Consider the following 20,566-nt stretch of genomic DNA (forward strand, 5'->3'; position numbering starts at 1 on the left):
TCAGGACGGCGCTCCAAGCAGGGAGATCTGCAGGGGCAAGGACTCCACGGCCGGCCGGGGGAGTGTGGCAGGCGGGTGGGTGACAGAGAACAATTTGAGGCTGCTGGAGGGGTGGGCAAGGGCCAGCCTTTGAAGGGCCCTGTGTCCATCCCTGGAAAGCCACTGCAGGGTTTAAGCAGGGCTGGCGATAAGGCAAGGTCAGATTCAGATTCACGTGTCAGAAAGATCAGTCCACCTGCAGCGTTGAAAAGGGATTTGAGGTCTGAGCTGGACAAGCGGCGGTGGTAGATGGTCTGGGAGGGCTGAACATGAGAATAATGGTCAGATCGGAGAAATAGGAAGGAAGTAAAGGGAGCGGGACTTGATTATGAGTTGGATATGGGGCATGAGAGACAGAAGGTCAAGGAAACGAATGGGGTTTGGCCCCTAAATGGATGCTGGCGCTGCCGTTATAGAAACAGTAGGTACGAAAGCCTTGGGTTCGCAGAGGTGGCAGTGGAGGACATTGTCAATGGCAAGGGGGACGGCACCTGGTCTCAAGCAGAAGATGATGGCGGGGGTGGGGGGGACAGGCTGAGTTGGGGGGACAGAAAATCACAAGGAGATAGGCCTGGAGCTCCAGAGAGAGCGGGTGGGCTGAGAGTCCAGGTGAGGAAGGCAGGAAGGAGGGGACCCAGGAGGAACCCCAAACTCCAACAGCTCCCTCCTCGGCTAGAAGGGGCAGAGAGGGTCCGTGGGGCAAAGGCTGTGCCCAGGCTGGAGTTCTAGGAGTGCCTGTCTGATTTATGACATTGGGGTGGGGTGCAGACCAGGGACAATCCCAAATCAAAGGGGGTATGAGGTCACCCTGTGCTTTGTCTTGTCCTGCTGCCCAGCCCTGCCCAGTCCCCAGCGTTGGGCAATCTGCTGCCCTTGCGTGGGAGAGAAGTTGGACATCTCTCCTCAGGGGGTGGGGGCTGCAGTTGGACTGAAGGCGGGGATCATGGCCAGCCCTGGGACAGACTGTGCCCGTCACATATTTGGAGAGACTGCCTAGTTCTCTGGGGCCAGCTGACATGCTGCCACATGCCCTGCCTGGCCTGAGTAGGGAGGGAAACAGGCAGGGGCTGAGGTGGAGAACAGAGGACCTGTCCCTGGAGCTAGTGGGGAAAGAAAGGAGCCTCAGCCCTCAGATGCACCCAGGAGAGCCCAGACAGACCATGTCCCCACTGCCCTGGCAGAGGGTACCCTGCAAGGACATCGCAGGCTCACAGCCAGAGGCCAAGAGCTGGGGAGAGGGCCGCAGGGACGAGGAGCCCATCCAGAGGTTTCAAGTAATTAAAATATTTTTAAAGTATCCCAGGCTCTGGGTTTGGCGTATGAAGATTCAGAAATGGGGGAGTGACTTGGGTGACAATACTCCATTCCTTCATTCAGCTGATGAGTCAGTCGTGGGCAGCACTTTGAGCAGTGCCCAACATGCTGACGCTCTTGTTACTACTGCAGCTATTATTGCCCTGTGCTAGGAGAGGTGCCAAGTGCTGGGAAGCACAAGAAAGCTCCTGTGCCTCAGGAAGCTTAGTAGGGAGACACACAACACACAGTAGGATTCATGCCTCAACTTGGGAAGTCTGGGAGGCCTTCCTGGAGGAAGGGGCTTCTAAGCTGACCCCTGAAAGCCAGTCAGGTAAGAGAAGGATCATGGGGGCAAATGGTTCCAGGGAAGGGGAACACCCATGCACGTGCAAAGATCTCAAGGTGTTGGGCAGACCAGCAATGGAAAGTGGTAGTGGCTGTTATTACTGATGTTATTGTGCTATTAATTACTAATTACTTGGTATTAATTCCTAAAGATTTATGATTTTGAGCAGGTGCCTCTCTCTGTCTTTGAGCAAATGCCTCAATTTATTTTTATTTATTTTGAGACAGAACCTCATTGTTACCCAGGCTAGAGCGCAGTGGCGTGATCACAGCTCGCCATAGTTCACTGTAACCCCGAACTCCTGGGCTCAAGTAATCCTCCTGGCTCAGACTCAGCCTCCCGAGTAGCTACAGGCACACACCGCACCACCACGCCAGGCTAATTGTTTGTTTGTTTTGTAAGGACAGGGCCTCACTTGTGGCCCAGGCTAGTGTCAAACTCCTGGCCTCAAGCCATCCTCCTGCTTTGGCTTCCCAAAGTGCTAGGATTACAGGTGTGAACCGCTGCACTGGATCCCTGTTTCTTTATCTGCAGGATGATGACCCTCCCCACTCAGAGTCCCTGGTCACCCACCCCTCATTGACAATAGTCATCAACCCTAGCAAAACTGGACCTGGTGACTAGGATGTGAGCTCAGCCCTGCACTTAGGGAACAGAGTCAGAGAGGAGGCCTGGGCAAACCTGAGGGACCCTGGCTTTGGGCACTGCAGCCACAGTGACCACGCTCCCAGCCCAGTGGGAGCCTCACCCTGGAGAGGCACCCAGAGTCCAGAGTCCAGGATGGTGGAGGGGGTGTTTCCAGAACTTATCAGTTGAAGTTTACTTTTTACAGAAAGGGGAAGGAGCTTCCAGGGTGTGAGTCCTTGGGTCCTGCCAGAGTTCCCAGGGATGGGGAGGGAGGTGGCTGTATCTAGCCTGTTCTGAAGTGACTGCCACTCTCAGGACTAGGCCAGGTGAGATAAGGGGTGCTAAGATGGTGCCAGTATGACCCCCTCTGTCCCCCTATAGGACAGGCCTGGGACCATACTTATAAGACCAGGGGGCAAACCGTACTGGGTTCCATCCCCTCTTCCCAATGTTTGTTTGCTAAGCTGAATGTCCACCATGTCAAAGCCAACTTTTCCTTGGCAGTTAAAGACCAGGGGCACCAACACCAATCCTGGGACTATCAGCAAGATAATGAACCACAAGAATGGTAATGACTTCTGTCATTAGTAGTATCAAGATACTATCAGGGACTACCAGGAACGGTAATGACTTCTGTCTAAACATTCCTTTCTGCTGCATCAACTTTGGTGCTAAAAAAAAAATTTAAAAAATTAAAAAAAATAAACATTCCTTTCAACCTGACACAAGTATCTCCTGGTAAGTTAAGCCATCCCAGTGGGTGTGAAGTGGTATCTTACTGTGGTTTTGATTTGCATTTCCTTGATAACAAATGTGGTTGACTGGCTGTGTAATGCTAGCACTCTGGGAGGCTGAGGCGGACGGATTCTTTGAGCTCAGGAGTTCGAGACCAGCCAGAGCAAGAGCGAGACCCTGTCTCTACTAAAAAAAAAAAAAAAAAAAAAAAAGAAAGCAATTAGCTAGACAACTGAAACCTATATACAGAAAAAATTAGCCGGGCATGGTGGCTCATTCCTGTAGTCCCAGCTACTTCAGAGGCTGGGACAGGAGGATCGCTTGAGCCCAGGAGTTTGAGATTGCTGTGAGCTAGGTTGACACCACTGCACTCTAACCTGGGCAACATAGCAAGACTCTGTCTCCAAAAAAAAAAAAACACTAGAATTTATCCAGCAGATTTTCCAGTTCTCACCGAAAGACCCCCTCAAAAAAAAAAAAAAATCCATTGCCTAATCACATTCATGAAGATTTACTCCTATGTGTTCTTCTAAGAGATTTAAAGTTTTAGCTCTTAGGTTGTGGTCTGTAATCCATTTTTTTTTGTTTGTTTGTTTGTTTGGTTTTTGAGACAGAGTCTTGCTCTGTTGCCTGGCCTAGAGTGAGTGCCGTGGCATCAGCCTAGCTCACAGCAACCTCAAACTCCTGGGCTTAAGCAATCCTCCTGCCTCAGCCTCCCGAGTAGCTGGGACTACAGGCATGCGCCACCATGCCCAGCTAATTTTTTCTATATATATTTTTAGTTGTCCATATAATTTCTTTCTATTTTTAGTAGAGACGGGGTCTCGCTCTTGCTCAGGCTGGTCTCAAACTCCTGACCTCGAGTGATCCACCCACCTCGGTCTCCCAGAGTGCTAGGATTACAGGCGTGAGCCACCGCGCCCGGCCTGTAATCCATTTAGAATTAATTTTTGTAGATGGTGAGAGGTAGAGGTCCAACCTCACTCTTTCATGTGGATGTCCAGTTGTTCCAGCACAGTGTTGGTTAAAAGACCCTTCTTCCTACATTGAATGGTCTCGGCATCCTTAAGGAAAATCAAAGGAAAATCAATTGACCATAAATGTAAGGGGCCAGTCTCAGTTCTATTCCACTGATCTATATGTCTAGCTTTCTGCCAGTTCCACATTTGTTTTTAAGGGATCTCGCTGTCACCCAGGGTAGAGGGCAGTGGTGTCATTGAAACTGCCCTTCAAAAACAGGGTGCAAGGCAAGTACAGTGGTAAGGGCCTAGCTAAAAATAATGATAATAATTAGTAACTGTCCCCTTGTAATTGCCACTCCGGAGCAACACACCTGCTGACTATAAACATTCTTAACTTCTCAAAGCTGGTGTCCATAAAGATTCTTAACTTTCCCCATAGGTAACATCACCTTTTCCAAACCTAAAGGTAGTTCCTAAGATATCTTCCAGGTCCCACATTCCAGTGCATTGAGTGACCCACCCAGACCAGCGGCCCATACCAAGAAACCCACTCAACTGGAATTGTGACCCCAGGGACTGAAACAACACAAGAAGATGATTCCTACATCCCTATAATTTTGCCCCCATTAACGAACCTAATGGCCTAATCCCTTGCCTGTCAAACTACCCTTAAAAACCCTTCTCCCTTAGCTGGGCGCAGTGGCTCATGCCTGTAATCCTAGCACTCTGGGAGGCCGAGGCAGGTGGATCGCTCGAGGTCAGGAGTTCGAGACCAGACTGAGCAAGAGCGAGACCCCAGTCTCTACTAAAAATAGGAAGAAATTATCCGGCCAACTAAAAAAATATATATATAGAAAAAATTAGCCGGGTATGGTGGCGCATGTCTGTAGTCCCAGCTACTTGGGAGGCTGGGACAGGAGGATGGCTTGAGCCCAGGAGTTTGAGGTTGCTGTGAGCTAGGCTGATGCCACGGCACTCACTCTAGCCTGGGCAACAGAGCAAGATTCTGTCTCAAAAAAATAAATAAAAACCCTTCTCCCAAATTCTCCGGGAGGCAGATTTGAGAAATTTCTCCCGTGTCCCCGCTTAGCGCTATGAGGAGCAAAGAGGCTTTCTCAGCCCTAAAACCTGCTGACTCACCATATTGGCTTCTTCTGGGGCAGCAGCAAATGAACCTGGTTGGGCAGCAATATCATAGCTCACGGCAGCCTCAGACTCCTGGGCTTAATGGATCGTCCTGCCTCAGGCTCCCGAGTAGCTCCACGCTCCCGGCTGATTTTTTTTTTTTCTTTCTTATTTTTGTAGGTGGAGAGGGGGGCGGGTCTCCCTATGTTGCTCAGGCTGGTCTTGAACTCCTGGTCCCAAGCAATCCTTCCACCTCGGCCTCCCAAAGTGCTGGGATTACAGGCGTGAGCCACCGCGCCCAGCCAACTTCATAGTAATCTAATGAATTTGAAATGACTCACGTCAAGGGCTGTCCAGGTAAGGGAGAGGCTTGAAAAGGGCCTATAGTTCTAAGGGCCGCACATGGACGTGGTGGGTGTCCCCACACATGTTCCCAGGGCTTGAGGGGTCTGTCTGGGCCCCCGCAGGTGCAGCCTTCAAAGATCTAGGCTTTCATCGGAAGGACCCCAGGGCAGCTAAAGCCCACAAAGAAGGGATCCTCCACCTTGGCCTCTGCCTCGTCCCCACCCTACTTCCGCCGCCGGGAGGGCTAGTCTCTCTGGCCACGCTTTCTCCCGCCCACTGCTGGGGCCCTAGAACCGGAGCCAGGAATGGAGACTCCGGAAAGTGTGCATCTGGGCTACGCAAATACACGCTAAGCACAGGCAAACATCCCCGCCGCGCCCGCGTCCGTCTGGAGCCGGGCGGGGCGATGGGTCCTTGGCCACGTCCCTTTCCCTAACCCCGCCACCCCCAGGAGGATTCGGGAGGTGAGTCCCCGCCCTCCCAGGCCGCGGCTCCGGCCCAGTCCCCGCCCACCCTTCCCTGGACGCGTCGTCCCCGCCGTCCCCGCCGTCCCCGCCGCGGGCTTGGCGAGTCTCCGGACGCCACGCTCGGCGGGAGTGGAGCCGCCTCTCCGCCGGGCCGGTGCGAGCCGGTGAGCGGCCTCCAGGGCGTCCCTCCCGCCTGGGTCCCCGCTGGCGCAGTCGCAGACCCCCCGCGTGGGGCTCCGGATCCCTTCCCGCCGGTGGCGGGCTCAGTGGGGGTGAGGATCCGGAAAAGTCTTCCTGTCCCAGTCCTGGGTTGCCCCACCCCGAGGCTGGCTTTCCGAGCCTGGGGTGACTGAGCTCTGAGGGGGGCTCCCCAGAGGGTCTCCTTGTCCTCCACAGCCTGGGGTTGAGGGGCCGGGAGCCGCCTGGGCGCCCCAGAAGTCCTACCCAGAGGAGATGGGTCCTGGGAAAGGCGGGAAAGCAGAGTAGAAACCAGCGGGGAGGGGACCAGGGTGAGAGGTCATGGAGTCCCTGTTGGGTAGCCCATCCCCCTTCCTGGCTGTGCTCTGTCGGCCCCTGCCCCTGCGGGGAATGTGGGGGAGGCACGATTGGGGACAAGAGAAAGGAGGAGGGTGACTTGCCCCAGCTCATCCACCTCTGGAGCCGCGTCTCCCCTCCCCCTCCTGGCCAGCCACAGGAGTCAGCCCCACAGCAGGGCTGACTCCTTCTGCTGCCCACTGTGTCCTGGGCTCCAGGCTGGGGAGCCTCCTTGATACAGGATCTGGGGATGGAGCAGTCCCCAAGGCCTGCCTGGGGCTGCCCACCCTTAGGCAGCTTCCAGGGCTAGAGGTTGGTTCCTGGGTTTCTTCTGCCATGGCAGAAGAGCAAGGAAGAGGGAGAGGAGGCCACCCCTCCACGCTGGACACCAGCCCCCTAACCCCAAAACCCCACATGAGAGCATCGGCTCACCCCTGTGACCAAGCCTGCAAGCTCCAAGGGTCAGGGAAAGGATTCTGGGGGCCTATTGAGGCCCCTGTTATCAGACAGGGAGCACTAAAAGCATAGACTGGGGGCTGTGTGAGATGGGAGAAGGACCAGAACCATCATCTAAACTTTTGCCCTGGCTACAAACCAACTTCATGCCACCTGGCCATGAAGTTGGTCTCACTGGGCCTGGAGGTCTCTGAGAGCTGAGGTTGGCAGCTTCTGTGGCCCAGCATCATCCCTAGTCCCAGGAAGTGAGACAGAAGTGTCTTGGCCCTGTCTCCCTCCTGGCCCCCACACACACCAGGCAGTGACTCTCGGTTCCCAGTACAAAGAAAAGACCACCTCCCTACCCGGGCAGAGGCGAAGCCAGAGCCCCAGCCCCATCTCTTTGTCCTGCTGAGTCTTCTGGAATGGACCTGCCTGCCAGGAAGCCAGATCACCCCTGGTCCTGGGCTCGTCTGCTCCTTGGAGAACACAGGTGGGTCCCACTAATATTCTCTTTTGTGCGTGGCCAGAGGCTGGGTGGCTGTGCATGAGCAGGTCCCGGCTCATGGTGTGGAAGAGGGCAGGAGGGGTAGGGGCGACGATATTCCGCTTTAGTGTGGTGTGGAGCACCTGTAAGGAGAGAAAACAGGAAGGGGCCTGGCTCAGCTTGGGGTGGGGATCAGGGGAGCTTCCTAAAGGTGCTGCAAGGGCTGAATCTTGAAAGATCATTTGGACATCTCTGGCTAAGAATTTTGAAACCACAGCAGCCAAGGTCATGAGGAGGGGCCAGCTTGATGGGGGAGGGGCTGGAGGACCAAGTGGACACAAACACTATGCACGTGACCTGGGAGTTGTTGGGCGAGGGGATGGCCCTCTCACGGAAGGCTGAGTCTGCGGGGTTGCTCCCAGAGGGAGGCCGGCGTCCTGAGACCTTGGAGGCAAGGCTCCCAGTGTGCACAGACAGCAAAGGTGCACGGGGTTTTCTCGGCTCTGATTGGCCTGCAGCCCGGGACCAGGAGAGGCCTGGAGAAAGGAGATGCTCAGAAGAGCCAGCCCCCCTGAAAGTTTCCACTGGGAAGGTGGGGTACTGAGTGAAGGTCACAGGAGCCTGGGCAAAGGCCCCAAAAAGACTGCCTAGAAAAGTGGATGCTTCTCCACAGAGGGGCAGGACGAGGAGGAACAAGACGGGACCAGAGTGGGGCAGGGGGACAGGGAGTGGGGAAGGGCAAGAGGGAGCAGGAAGGCTGGTGGGCCTTTCTGAGACAGAGAGGGGAAGGTGGCAGGTGGGAAGGCCGGGAGGAGGGGAGAACTATGGAGAAGGGAGTGGAAGCCTGACATTCAGGGCAGCTCTGAGAGGATCAAGTGGCACCTGTGGCCTTTGCATTTGCTGAGGGAACAGAAATCCTGGAAGAGACGAGAGCCGGTTTGCCGGAGAAGTCGGCATCTGAGGTACTGCCCCTAGGAGGACAGAGGATCAGGGCTGCGAGGGGCTCTGGCGCCAGAGGTCCCATACGGCAGGCAGGATGTGCTCCCTGCCCTGCACGCAGGGTCACACACGCTCACACTCACACACACCTGAGGTTGTGACAAATGGGACGCCCACCCTGGCAGGGCTCCTGGGGTCCCCTGGGAGGGAGGGGGGTGGGAGGCCCTGAGGAGGCAGTTCAGGGTGGATCCAGCTTGGGTGCTCTTTTAAAACTCCTAGCCCTGGGGGAGGGGTGGGGTGCTGGGCTTGGCAGGAAAAGGGGGTTCATATTTCTGGGAGTTTCTAGAGTTTCCTTGGACCTTCTCGGACCAGGGCGAAAGGGAGGGACACTGTAGGAACAGCAGCTCTGGCTTAACTGTGGTGAAGGTGAAGGCTGCTCTCTCCCACCACCTGCCACAGCCTGGAGCGCAGAGCACGGTGAGGGCTTGTAGGGGGACCAGGGAGCAGGAGCCAGAACGGGAAGGTGGGAGGGAGATTGCAAAAGGGCTCTGAATTTGGGGAGGGGGCCCTGGGACTTTGGAGGCCTAGTTATGGCAGCTTCTGTGATGAGGGGCCGTGGCCTGGGCAGTGGCGCCGAATTGAGATGGGACTGGCTGCACCTTTCAGAGCCAGAGATTTGAAGGAGTGTGTGTGAGCGCAGTATGGGACTACGTGTGTTTGTGGGCCTGTGTGTGTATGCGTCTGAATGCCTACATAGTGTGTGACTGTATGTATCTCTTATGTGTTTGCATGAGTGTGTATGTCTGTGTAGTACGTGTCTCTGGACTTTGCTGTGTGTGTGTCTACGGGAGTGTCTTCATATGAGTTGGGGCGCCTGTGTGGATCTGTGTCTACCTGTGCGTGTGTGTGTCTTTGTGCTTGTCTGCGTGAGTGTGCACTCTGTGGTCTACGTGTCCGTGTGTGACTGTGTGTGCATGTGTGCGTGTGTGTGTGTGTGTGCATGTGTGTGTGTGCATGTGTGTGTGCGTGTGCATGTGTGTGCGTGTGTGTGTGGTGGAGAAGCCCTTGCAGGTGGTAGATCTTTATTCAGCATGGTTGTGGAACTTGACTCTTGGCCTTGAGCGCCTTGCGAAAGGAGCGCTGTAGTGTGATTTCGAAGGTCCTTCAGGTGAGACCCGTGCCTTCATGCCTTCGCAAAGCTGCTGGTTGGGTGTCGGCTTGTGGAGCTGTTGTGTGTTCACTCCGTGAGGCACCCGTGCCGGCTGGCTCCCTGGGGCCTTCACGACAGCACTGACAGTAAACTTTGCTGTTTGTGAGCCATTGCGAAAGTCTGTTGGCATGCGGGGAGCCTGGTCATGAGTGTTTGAAAATGTATCTGTGTGTGCCTTTGGGGGTGTTGGGACCACACTGGCCCCAGAGTCTGCTCTGTGCTACAAGCAGTTATTGAGTGGGTGAGGAGACCCACCTGCTGATGGCGAGTGATGTCACAACTGGAAAGAATCTCACCCCCTTGCCTTGTGCCGGCAACTGCCACCACCCTGCCCTGCACCTCCTGTCCTTCCCACCGCCTCCTGCCAGGCTGGCTCTGGGAAGTGGGTGAAAGGAGATGCCAAAAGCAAGGCGTGGGCCCCTGGCCACCTCCCAGGGGTGGTGCTCCTCTGTGACACCTGGTGCTGGAGCATGAGGAAGGGACGGTCTCAGCCACCCAGGAAGGAGGCAGGTAGGCCGGGAAAGACTGGTGGCCTGCCAACAACCGGGCTCTATTCTGTCCCCTCCCCAGGCGGCAGTCACAGTGGCGGTGAGGCTGTGGTGGGTAGCTCAGGATGCCCCAGGCCCTGGAGCAGGCAGACGGCGGCTGGGCCTGGGTGGTTCTGCTGGCCACGCTGGTGAGCCAGGGCCTCACCCTGGGCTTCCCCACTTGCATTGGCGTCTTCTTCACGGAACTGCAGCATGACTTCCAGGCCAGCAACAGCGAGACCTCCTGGTTCCCTTCCGTGCAGTTAGCTGTGCTCCACGCTGGCGGTGAGCAGCTGGGGCAGGGCCGAGGGAGGGGTGAAAGAGGGCCTGGGATGGCAGAGAAGGCCACACCTCCCTAGCCCCCTGGGTCCCTCTCTCTGAGGCCACAGTCTTTGCCCCCAGGGTGAATTCCTAATATTTCACCTGATTTCAGTGGGGCCCCCTGGCTGGAATTCAGCTGGGTGGGGCTGTGTCCCCAGGAGGCTGGGCTGGGCAGGTGGGGAGAGTGGGAAGGGGCCTAAGATGCATAGCTGGGTGGTGGGATTGATCCAGAGGACAGACATAGGCGTAGCCAGACTGGGAGGAGCCGGCGTTGGGGCCAGCACACCCAGACGCTACCGTTTTCCAGCTGGGTGAACTCTCTGAACTTCAGTTTCTTCCTCCATCATCCTGCCGGTCTCCCACATAGGGTGGTAGAGACGACCAGTGGGTGCCGGGAGGTGCTGGGCGTCAGAAGATATTTGCAGCTGAATTATTAGTATTTTCAAGACCCTCACTGGGGGCTTCAGGATGAGAAAGGGGACACAAGGAAGATACCAGGAATAAGAGGGGGCAAGGCAAGAGCCCCATCTCTTCCTGGGGCTCCCTGCAGAGGGAGGTTGCCAAGGCTGGGGTGACGGAAGGAGGGCAGTCCCTCTCTCCTCACACCACTCGCCTCAGAGGCCCCTGTTCCCTGGCTGGCTTCTCCAGGAATGGGTCCACCTAACCCTGACCCCAGCAATGGGGACAGGGCAGGAGCTTCCCAGGAGGCTTCTCCATAGTAGTCCTGGACACACGGACCTGCCCCGGCTCCTGGGAGCTCTCCAGGGAGACTGCACAGACAGCGACCTCAGGGGGCCTGGGCAGCAGGAGCCCCACCCAACGGCTCTCCCCGTGCCTGTGTTTGCTGGCTTCAGCTGACCCCATCTCCCTGGCGACCTCCTTGCCCCTCCCTCCAGCTGCCACCAGCAGCCCACCTGCTATTCCAGATCCTTTCCTCAAACTGGGAGGGAGGTCAGAGTGAGGGAGACTGCCATGCTCCTGGAGGAACCCCGCATTAGCCTCCTGGGGCTTGGGCTCAGAGGAGGGGAAAGGCCAGGCCTGGCCCAGACCGCATGCCCTTTTGGCCTGCAAAGTTGTGGCAGGGAGTGGGAACCTCAGAGTGTTCCTTCTTACACAGGCAGAGAGGGCCCCGGGCCAGGAGCTGAGACCCAGGCATCCGGTGAGGACCCCACCCCCCAACCAGCTTGGCTCACACCTTGCGGGCACATCTGTCTGTTCATGTCTCTGTCTCACGTGCATGATCTTGAGTCCATGTTCATTCAGAGTATTGTAGAAATTTTATTTTATTTTTTTATTTTTTATTTTTTTGAGACAGAGTCTTGCTCTGTTGCCCAGGCTAGAGTGCCAGGCTAGAGTGTCTAGCTCACAGCAACCTCAAACTCCTGGGCTCAAGCAATCCTTCTGCCTCAGCCTCCCGAGTAGCTGGGACTACAGGCATGTGCCACCATGCCCGGCTAATTATTTCTATATATTTTTAGTTGTCCAGCTAATTTCTTTCTATTTTTTTAGTAGAGACAGGGGTTTCGCTCTTGCTCAGGCTGGTCTCGAACTCCCGATCTCAAACAATCAGCCCACCTCGGCCTCCCAAAGTGCTAGGATTACAGGTGTGAGCCACGCCCGGCCTTGTAGAAATTTTAAACTTGAATCATCATCCATCCTTTCCAGCTCCCTTGCCCCCACAGTGAAGAAAGCACAAAGTGCACGGCCGAGGTTGCACAGCAAGTTCTCGGCAGAAGCAACGCCCCACAGGGGAAACACCCTGTCTCCTTGGGCGCCCCACTACCCTCAGCTATGCAGCTGGCCCACGTCCCAACCTCTACCCCCCACAGCGTGAGTCAGGGCTTTCTCCAATGTCACCTTCCTTCCTCAGGCAAACGTCTCAGGAACGAGGAAGATGTATGGATCAGAGCCTTGCCTCTCCCTATACAATGGCAGAGATAACTGGTCACCAGCCTCTGCTTGATTATCTCTGAGGACGGGCTGCTCACTTCCTCTGTCACTCATACTGACACTGGCTCACACCACACATGCCCTCTCCATCTCAAGCACACGCACGCGCACACACACACACACACACACACACACACACACACTTTCCTTGTCCCTCTGGCCCCACTCTGGGAGAGTAACTTGGAGACGCTCCACTCAGTATGTGTGCTCCAGGCAGGGCACTTGGTGAAGGGGGCCCGTGCGAGTTGTCCAGGAGCAGCCATTGGCTCTTTTGTACTCACTGGGGTGGGGGCAGGCGAGAAAGCTGGGGGCGGTGGGGAACAGACCCCTCTCCACATGGAGCCAAACCTCTAGGTACAGATGTCAGTGGTGGCTGAAGGTAATGGGGGAGGGGAGAGCATACCCTGCCTGATTTTCTCCAGAACACTCCAGAGGCCAGGCCCCCCGCCAACTGTACAGGTTGGAAGGTGGTGGGAGGGCTCTAGCCAGACTTCCTGAGGATGGGGGGCAGGTCGAACAGGGGCTAGAAGTATGCACCACAATTTATTTATTTTTTTATTTTATTTTATTTTATTTTTTGAGACAGAGTCTCACTCTGTTGCCCGGCTAGAGTGAGTGCCATGGCATCAGCCTAGCTCACAGCAACCTCAAACTCCTGGGCTCAAGCAATCCTTCTGCCTCAGCCTCCCGAGTAGCTGGGACTACAGGCATGTGCCACCATGCCCGGCTAATTTTTTCTGTATATATTTTTAGTTGGCCAGATAATTTCTTTCTATTTTTAGTAGAGACGGGGGTCTCACTCTTGCTCAGGCTGGTCTCGAACTCCTGACCTCGAGTGATCCACCTGCCTCAGCCTCCCAGAGTGCTAGGATTACAGGCGTGAGCCACCGGGCCCGGCCTGCACCACAATTTAGATGCCCTGGGATGCCCCCACCGCCGACAGACCCCAAGCGAGGCTGCCCACTCAAGTCATGAACCAACCCTGTTTCCCCTGGGTGGAATCCGTCTGACGCTGGTGCAGTGCAGGGCCTTGGTCTGCTCCCTGGGGATCCCTGTCAGGGTCAGACATCACCCAGTCTGACCCCTCACTCTGTAGGGGAAGAAACTGAAGCACAGAGAGGTATCAGGCCTTGCTTGGGCCACACAGCCAGTTGTGGCAGGGTGGGGACTGGAACCTAGGCCTGCAGGCTCCAGGGCTCCTGCCCTTGAAGCCACCTGGCTAGTTCCCACTAGAACTGCCCTCCCCCAGCCCTGCTGCCCTCCTCTCTCTTGACCTGCTCTTTCAGCTGCCACCTGCTGGCTGTCTCCTTCCCACAGGGCCCCTGTGCAGCGTCCTGGTGGAGCGCTTTGGCTGCCGAGTGACTTCGATGCTCGGGGGCGTGCTGGCCAGCCTGGGCATGGTGGCCGGCTCCTTCTCCCACACCCTCAGCCAGCTCTACCTCTCGGCAGGATTCATCACAGGTGACTGTCGTTTCAGCTCCAGAAAACCTCCTAAAAAGTGCCAGGCACGAGTGGATGGGGCAGGCAAGCCTCTTAATCTCCTGGAACTGCTTACAGTCTAGCGAGGGGGACAGACAATGATCAGATAAATAAGAATGTCTAAACACTCTGCCCACGGCAGTGCATGAAAGCGCGGGACAGGTGAAGTGATAGCATCCTGGCCCGGGGTGGGGGTGAGGGTGGGCAGACAAACACGTCAGGAGGTGAAATGCCAGGACACCCAATGCAGACAGTGGAGCAGGGCTAGGCAGGGTGGGGGGGTGTGCTATTGTCAACAGCATGGTCAGGGAGGGCCTAGAAGAGAAGGTGACAAAGAGAAGGCGACCTTTGAGCAGAGAACTGAGGGAATCCCACACAAGGCTCTGTGGGGAAGAGCATTCCAGGTGGAGGGAACAGCAAGTGCAAAGTTCAGAAAGTTCAGGAGCAGCAAGGTGGCCAGTAGGTTAGAGGAGTGTGAACAAGGCAGTTGAAGAGGTGTGGGGGGGGGCTAGAAGGTTCTGTAGTGACAGGGGAGCCATCTGAGGGATTCGGGCAGGGGGTGTGATATTTGTGAGGCATCACACTGGGGTGGTGTTGAGAATGCACCGGGGCATGGTCGCAGGCCGGGTGTGAGGTGGTGGCAGCTTAAACCCGCTGGTGCAACGGTGGTGATGAGAAGAGGTGAGGCTTGAGATTGTGTGCGAGGTGTAGGAAGAAGAGTCAAGAAGGATGACACCGGCTGGGCACGGTGGCTTATGACTGTAATCCCAGCACTTGGGAGGCCGAGGCGGGCAGATCGTTTGAGCTCAGGAGTTCGAGACCAGGGTGAGCAAGAGCGAGACCCCGTCTACTAAAAAATAGAAAGAAATTATCTGGACAACTAAAAATATATAGAAAAAATTAGCCGGGCATAGTGGTGCATGCCTGTAGTCCCAGCTACTCGGGAGGCTGAGGCAGGAAGATCGCTTGAATCCAGGAGTTTGAGGTTGCTGTGAGCTAGAGCTGACGCCATGGCACTCTAGCCAGGGTGACAGAGCAGGACTCTGCCTAAAAAAAAAGGAAGGGTGACACCAAGGTTTGCTGCCCCAAGCCACTTCGAGGACAGAGTAGCTATTAACTACGATGGGGACACTAGGGGAGCCTCAGGTGCGACACGTCCAGCCTGGAGTTCAAGCAGAGCCCCTGAGCTGGCAGCAGCAGCATGGGTGTGGTGAGACGGGTGGCGCTGGTCTTGGGCTGCGGTAGTGCCCTGTCACCACCAAGGGAGTGAAGGTGGATGGTTGAAGAGGCCCAGGGGCTGAGCCCCAGGGCCGGCCAGTGTTTAGAGGTCTGGGCAAGAAGAAGTGACGAGAGAGGTAAATGAGAACAGGAGAGTTTCTCAGGAGAGCGAGTAAAGTGTGTCAAGCCGCCGATGAGTCACATAAGGTGAGGCCCAGACTCGACCGTGGGATTGGGCCACGCGGAGCTGGAGACCTCGGTAGGAGCAGTCTGGTCAGAGGTGACAGTGAAGGTGGACTTGGAACAGGTTCAAAAGCGCACAACAGGAGGAAGGGAACTGGGGGAGGAGACGGCAAAGGTAAACAACACTGCCGAGGCATTTTGATGGGAAGGGACCAGAGAAACGGGCTAGAACCCAATAGGCATTGTGGGGTTAAGAGAGGTTTTGGGGGTGGTTTTAATGGGAAAAGTACCAGTGAGGGATAGTGATCTAGTAGAGAGGAGAAGGACAATGCAGGAGAGGGGGAGTTGCTGGAGGATGCCTCTGAGTAGACAGGACACAGGGCAGAAGAGGGACAGCCGCTGGGGGCGTGGGTGGGCCGAGTCACGGCAGGCGGGAGCCCACTGAGTGTGCATGGGGAGGCGGCATTGGCCTGCACAGAGGAAGAAGAGGCCTGCGTGGTCTTGGGGCGGGGAGAGCCCACAAGGGCATGACCGAGGGAGCCGCAGTGACATCACGGGCAGCTCCAGCCCCCACGCCAGCGGTCGCATGTGGTCTCGAGCTTTCTCTCCAGCGTGCTCAGCTGTGCAGGTGCAGGTGTGGAGCAGATGGGGGGCTGGGAAGGCCCCTCTGGGCAGGTGGCATCTGAGCTGAGACACGAGTGGGAAGTCAGGAGGAAGCATCCAAAGGGAGAGAAAGAAGCTTGATCCTAGTGAGTGACAGGGAGTGGCCTGAGATGACATCTCAGAGGTGGACTGGAGCCAACTGGCACAGGCCTTCCAGGGCATAGTAGATGCTTTGGATATTCTTCAAGTGTGATGGGAAGTCTTTGGAAGGTGTTAAGCAAGAAGGGACTTAGTTCAATTTAGGTTTTTAAAAGATCCCTGTGGTGCAAGGGGAGGGCAGATCTGGGGTGGGACACTAACAGGGAGGTGGCGAGGCAGGCTGATTCCGTCTTCAGTCCCTGGGGACTTGGAGGTGGGTCTGGGCTAGAAGCGAAGGAGTGGGGAGACATGTGCAATGACCCTTGACCCTGCTCTGGGTGCAGGTGGGAGGCCCTAGAACTCCCCCAAGCTGGTTTCCTCTCTCCCATCGCAGGCCTGGGTATGTGCTTCAGCTTCCAGTCCGGCATAACAGTGCTGGGACTCTACTTCATCCGCCGGCGGGCGCTGGCCAATGCACTGGCCTCAGCAGGCGTCTCCCTCGGCATCACACTCTGGCCGCTGCTGTCGCTCTACCTGCTCGAGGACCTGGGCTGGAGGGGAGCCTTCCTTGTCTTCGGCGGGGTCCTTCTCCACTGCTGCGTCTGTGGGGCCATCCTGAGGCCTGTGGCCACTGACAGGGCCCTTGAGACCAGAGAAGTTCCCCTTCTACCTCCCAAGACGTCTGCCCTGGGCTGTCTGGCAGTATGTGGCCGGACCATCCAGCACCACCTGGCCTTCGACATCCTGCGGCACAACGTGCGCTACTGCGTCTTCACGCTGGGGATGACGTGGATGATCATGGGCTTCCCGCTGCCACATGTCTTCCTGGTGCCATACGCCACGTGGCATGGTGTGGACGAGCAGCGGGCAGCCCTGCTCATCTCCATCATTGGCCTTAGCAACATCTTCCTGCGGCCCATGGCCGGGCTGGTGGCAAACCAGCGGGCCTTTGCCAAGCACCGCAAGTACCTGTTCTGCCTGGCAATCCTGCTCAATGGGCTCACCAACCTGGTGTGCGCAGTGTCAGCCGACTTCCGGGTGCTGGTGGGCTACTGCCTGGTGTACAGCGTGTCCATGAGCGGCATTGGTGCCCTCATGTTCCAGGTCCTCATGGACCTTGTCCCCATGGATCGATTCCCCAGCGCTCTGGGCCTCCTCACCACCCTGGAAGCCATCACTATCCTCATCTCCCCGCCACTGGCTGGTGAGGCTCTGGGGGAGGGAGCTGCCAGGTGTGCCCTGGGGAGGTGGGGCAGTGGGAACAGGGGTGCACAGATTGGGCCCAGGCCAGTGTCTCCAGAGGACTGTGCCACAGCTGGTTCCTCAACTGGCACTTGGGGTATGAACAGCGAAAAGCATGGGTTTGTGTGCCAGACCAACCCGAGTCCTTCATCTTCCTCCTGTGCCACTGTTTTCCCATCAGTAAAGTGGGGATAGGTAGAATCTCCTCACAGGCTTTTTGTGAGGGTCCAAGTCACATGGCAAAGGGCTTAGTAGAGAGTCTTGGTACGTAATCAGCGCTGTGCCAGTTTTTGCTGTTATGAACATCGTGGTTCTACTTCCTGCCTGTGGGACCTGGGCAAGTCATTCTCTGAGACACAGTGTCACCTATAAAATGCAGACAAGAATACCTGCCCTAACCATTTATTCACCTGTGGCAGTTGCTGGGTGTGCATGGCTGAATACCAACGTCCCCACCCTCTGGGGGCCTACCTTCTGGTGGAGGAGTTGGGAACTAAAGCAAAGAGATACATTTGTGACCACATGGTGATTTACCGCTGGGAGGGAAACAAACAGAATATAGAGAGAGAGACCAGCCCTGGCAACACAGTGAGACCCAATCTCTACAAAAAATTTAAAAATTCAGCAGGTGTGGTGACATGTGCCTGTAGTCCCAGCTACTCGGGAGGCTGAGGCAGGAGGATCACTTGAGCCCAGAAGTTGGAGGCTGCAGTGAGCTATGATGACGCCACTTCACTCTACCTGGGGTAATAGAGTGAAACTTGGTCTAAAAAAAAAAAAGGAAAAAAAAGTAGTAGAGACCCACGTGAGAGCAGCGGAGAGCATGACGTCCTAGCAAATGAGGGAAGGTCTGCAAAGCCCTTGGTGCTGGAGCAGCCAACACACAACATGTGGTGGTGGTTATTACAGTAAAACCCAGGAGGTTGACTCCAGCCCAATGGAGACACTTCCTCCAAGTGTGGCATTGGAAGTCCCAGTTTTCAAGGGAGTTCTCCAAGCAAACAAGTGGAGAGAGCTATCCAGGAGGTGTGGGTGACTCTAGCTCCCTGTCACCAAGGGCAAGGGGGTCATGCCCTTACGTTCTTTCCCAGCCTGCAGACCCTTTCTGCCCAGGCCAGAGTAGGTTCAGTGTTGCTTCCCTGCTGTTCATTCTATAACCATCCCTCAGTGCCTAGGGGTGCCAGCCACAATTCCTAGTACAAAAGAGACAAAAATGAAATCCCTGCTCTCAGGGAGCACACTTTAGTTGGGGGAGACCCGGTAGCCCCTGGCAGTGGCCTACTAACTTGCTCTCTGTCCTGCAGGGTTCCTCCTGGACACCACCAACAACTTCAGCTACATTTTCTACTTGTCAAGCTTCCTCCTCATTTCAGCTGCCCTCTTCATGGGTGGCAGCTTCTACTGCCTGCAGAAGAAGGAGCAGCAAGGCAGGCAGGCTAAGGAGGAAGGAGCCAGAGTGGAGGCTGCCCCAGAGTGGGGTCATACCTTGGAAGGCAAAGACGGTCCGGAGAAGCAGCTATGCCCTGAGATTATGTATGTGACCAGCGTCTGAGCCCGGGGGTCAGTGAGTGACCATAGTCTCAGCCCAGGAATGGGACCTCCAGCTGCTTCACCAGGGGCTGGGGTGAAAGGTGGCCCAGGAAGCCTGGATCTAAGGCTGTCCACATTCCACAAGCTGGGACTCAGCTAGGAGCTGGGACCATGGAGGTGGCCTCTAAACATTCAGGATTCCTTCCAGCCAGCAGAATCCAGAACCAGCCCTCTTGACTATTCTCGGACAGCAGGGGGACCTGGGTCTCCCATGGCCAGCTCAGTTCAGCTGGCTGCTCATTGCTGCTCCTACAACTCCACACTACACATTCCAGCGCAGCTAGGATGCCTCTGACATCATTCCTCTTTGTCCTTCTCTGGCCTCCAGACAGTTCTGAAGAGCTCAGCTTCCTCCAGGGCCTTCTTGTCCCCCTCTTCCCAAGTGACCCAGCCCTTATCTTTAAGGCAGCCAAGGCTGTTGGTGTGGCTGCCCCACGCAGGTCACTGGGCCTCACGCTGACTGTGAGAGGTGGTGGTGGAGGGCCAGGCTGAGGGGTTGGCTTGGTTGCAGGATTGGGGCAGATTCAAGGTTGAGTGGAGTGCCCATCCTGGCACTTGCACAGAGGACAGGAGGGGAGCCCCTGGCTTGGGTCCTAGAATCGGTGAAGTATGAAGGGTCCTCTGCAGTCTCAGCAGGGCCTGCTCAGGGGCTTCCTCCCTCTGCCTCTTTGGAAGGCAAAAGACAGTCCCAAGAAGCAGCTGTGCCCTGAGATCATGTATGTGACCAGTGTCTGAGCCCAGAGGTCAGTGAGTGACCACTGTCTCAGCCCAGGAATGGGACCTCCAGCTGCTTCACCAGGGGCTGGGGTGAAGGGTGGCCCAGGAAGCCTGGATTTTAGGCTGTCCAGGTTCTACGAGTTGGGACTCAGCTAGGAGCTGGGACCATAGAGGCAGCCTCTAAACACTCAGGGTTCCTCCAGCCAGCAGAATCCAGGAGCAGCCCTCCAGACTGTTCTCAGACACGAAGGTACCCTGGAACCTTGGTGGGGAAGGTTAATGCTGGGGTTGGGGGAAGCCAGACATTTGACTGACCAGGGCAGGAAGGCTTGGTAGGCAGCCTGAAGACTGCTGTGAAATGAGGCTGCTTCTGCAGCAGAAGCCTCTCTGCTCCCACTCCTGTCCTCTTGAGGCCCCCATCTCCCCGCCCTGTTAGAGGTGTCAGCCCTGGTGTAAGCTGCAGGCTGGGCCAGCTGCCAGTCCAGCCTGCTTCCTGTCGGCCTGAGCCTGGGGCCTGGAGGTCAGAGCTCCCCCAATACAGGTCATCACCCAGGGACTGGCTGTCATCAGCCTAGGCCTGTCCCAGCAGGGTACCAAGGGAATGGGAAAACAGAGTGTGTTTGAATTAAACACAAAAATGTTCCTTGCAGCAGGTCATAAACTCTGTGAACTAATAAAGCTGGGAAACAGGCCTGGAGTGTTTCCCTCCCCCTCTCTCCCTGCTTGGCAGGGGCAGCTCAGGACACTTGATTCAGCCTCAGCCAGGCTCCAGCGAGAAAACCTTATCGGGAGAATCAATTTTATTTTCATGAACGGATGCCAGTCTTCCTCCTCCACATGTCCAGCTAGCAAGAATAAGCATCCTTGGGGATGTCCTGTATGTATCCTCCAGGACCCTGCCATGAGTGCCCCATTATGGCCAAATTGGGTACTGCAGAGCTGAGACAAAGGGCTCTAGGCTGGGGTAGAGACCTGAGTTCATGTTTGGCTCTGCCACAATTTGCCATGTGACTTTGGGTAAATTGTTGACCATCTCTGAGCCTTGAAAAAG

General features: G+C 56.1%; 1 protein-coding gene across 7 annotated transcripts; it reads left to right on the forward strand.

Moving 5' to 3' along the window:
- The first annotated feature begins 6,000 nt into the window (after nt 1–6,000).
- Nucleotides 6,001–20,207, forward strand: SLC16A5 (solute carrier family 16 member 5). Of its 7 annotated transcripts, none has more exons than XM_045569878.1 (6): nt 6,001–6,214; nt 7,231–7,404; nt 10,118–10,359; nt 13,663–13,806; nt 16,361–17,170; nt 18,513–20,207. In XM_045569878.1, the coding sequence occupies exons 3-6, from the start codon at nt 10,161–10,163 to the stop codon at nt 18,758–18,760; spliced, it is 1,401 nt and encodes a 466-aa protein (XP_045425834.1). In that variant the 5' UTR covers nt 6,001–6,214; nt 7,231–7,404; nt 10,118–10,160; the 3' UTR covers nt 18,761–20,207. The 7 variants fall into 7 exon arrangements, with proteins under 7 accessions (XP_045425834.1, XP_045425835.1, XP_045425837.1 ...); XM_045569879.1 differs by having other exon boundaries at nt 7,252–7,404; XM_045569881.1 differs by having other exon boundaries at nt 6,001–6,106.
- Nucleotides 20,208–20,566: the final 359 nt, after the last annotated feature.

This window comes from Lemur catta, chromosome 15 (genome assembly GCF_020740605.2).
Source record: "Lemur catta isolate mLemCat1 chromosome 15, mLemCat1.pri, whole genome shotgun sequence".
Classification (NCBI taxonomy): domain Eukaryota; kingdom Metazoa; phylum Chordata; class Mammalia; order Primates; family Lemuridae; genus Lemur; species Lemur catta.

Bases quoted from the DNA above. Each gene is read 5' to 3' on its own strand.
- SLC16A5 (XM_045569878.1), top strand. From the start codon at position 10,161: ATGCCCCAGGCCCTGGAGCAGGCAGACGGCGGCTGGGCCTGGGTGGTT. The intron at 13,807-16,360 runs GTGACTGTCGTT...CTCCCATCGCAG, and splicing joins CTCGGCAGGATTCATCACAG to GCCTGGGTATGTGCTTCAGC. The intron at 17,171-18,512 runs GTGAGGCTCTGG...TCTGTCCTGCAG, and splicing joins CATCTCCCCGCCACTGGCTG to GGTTCCTCCTGGACACCACC.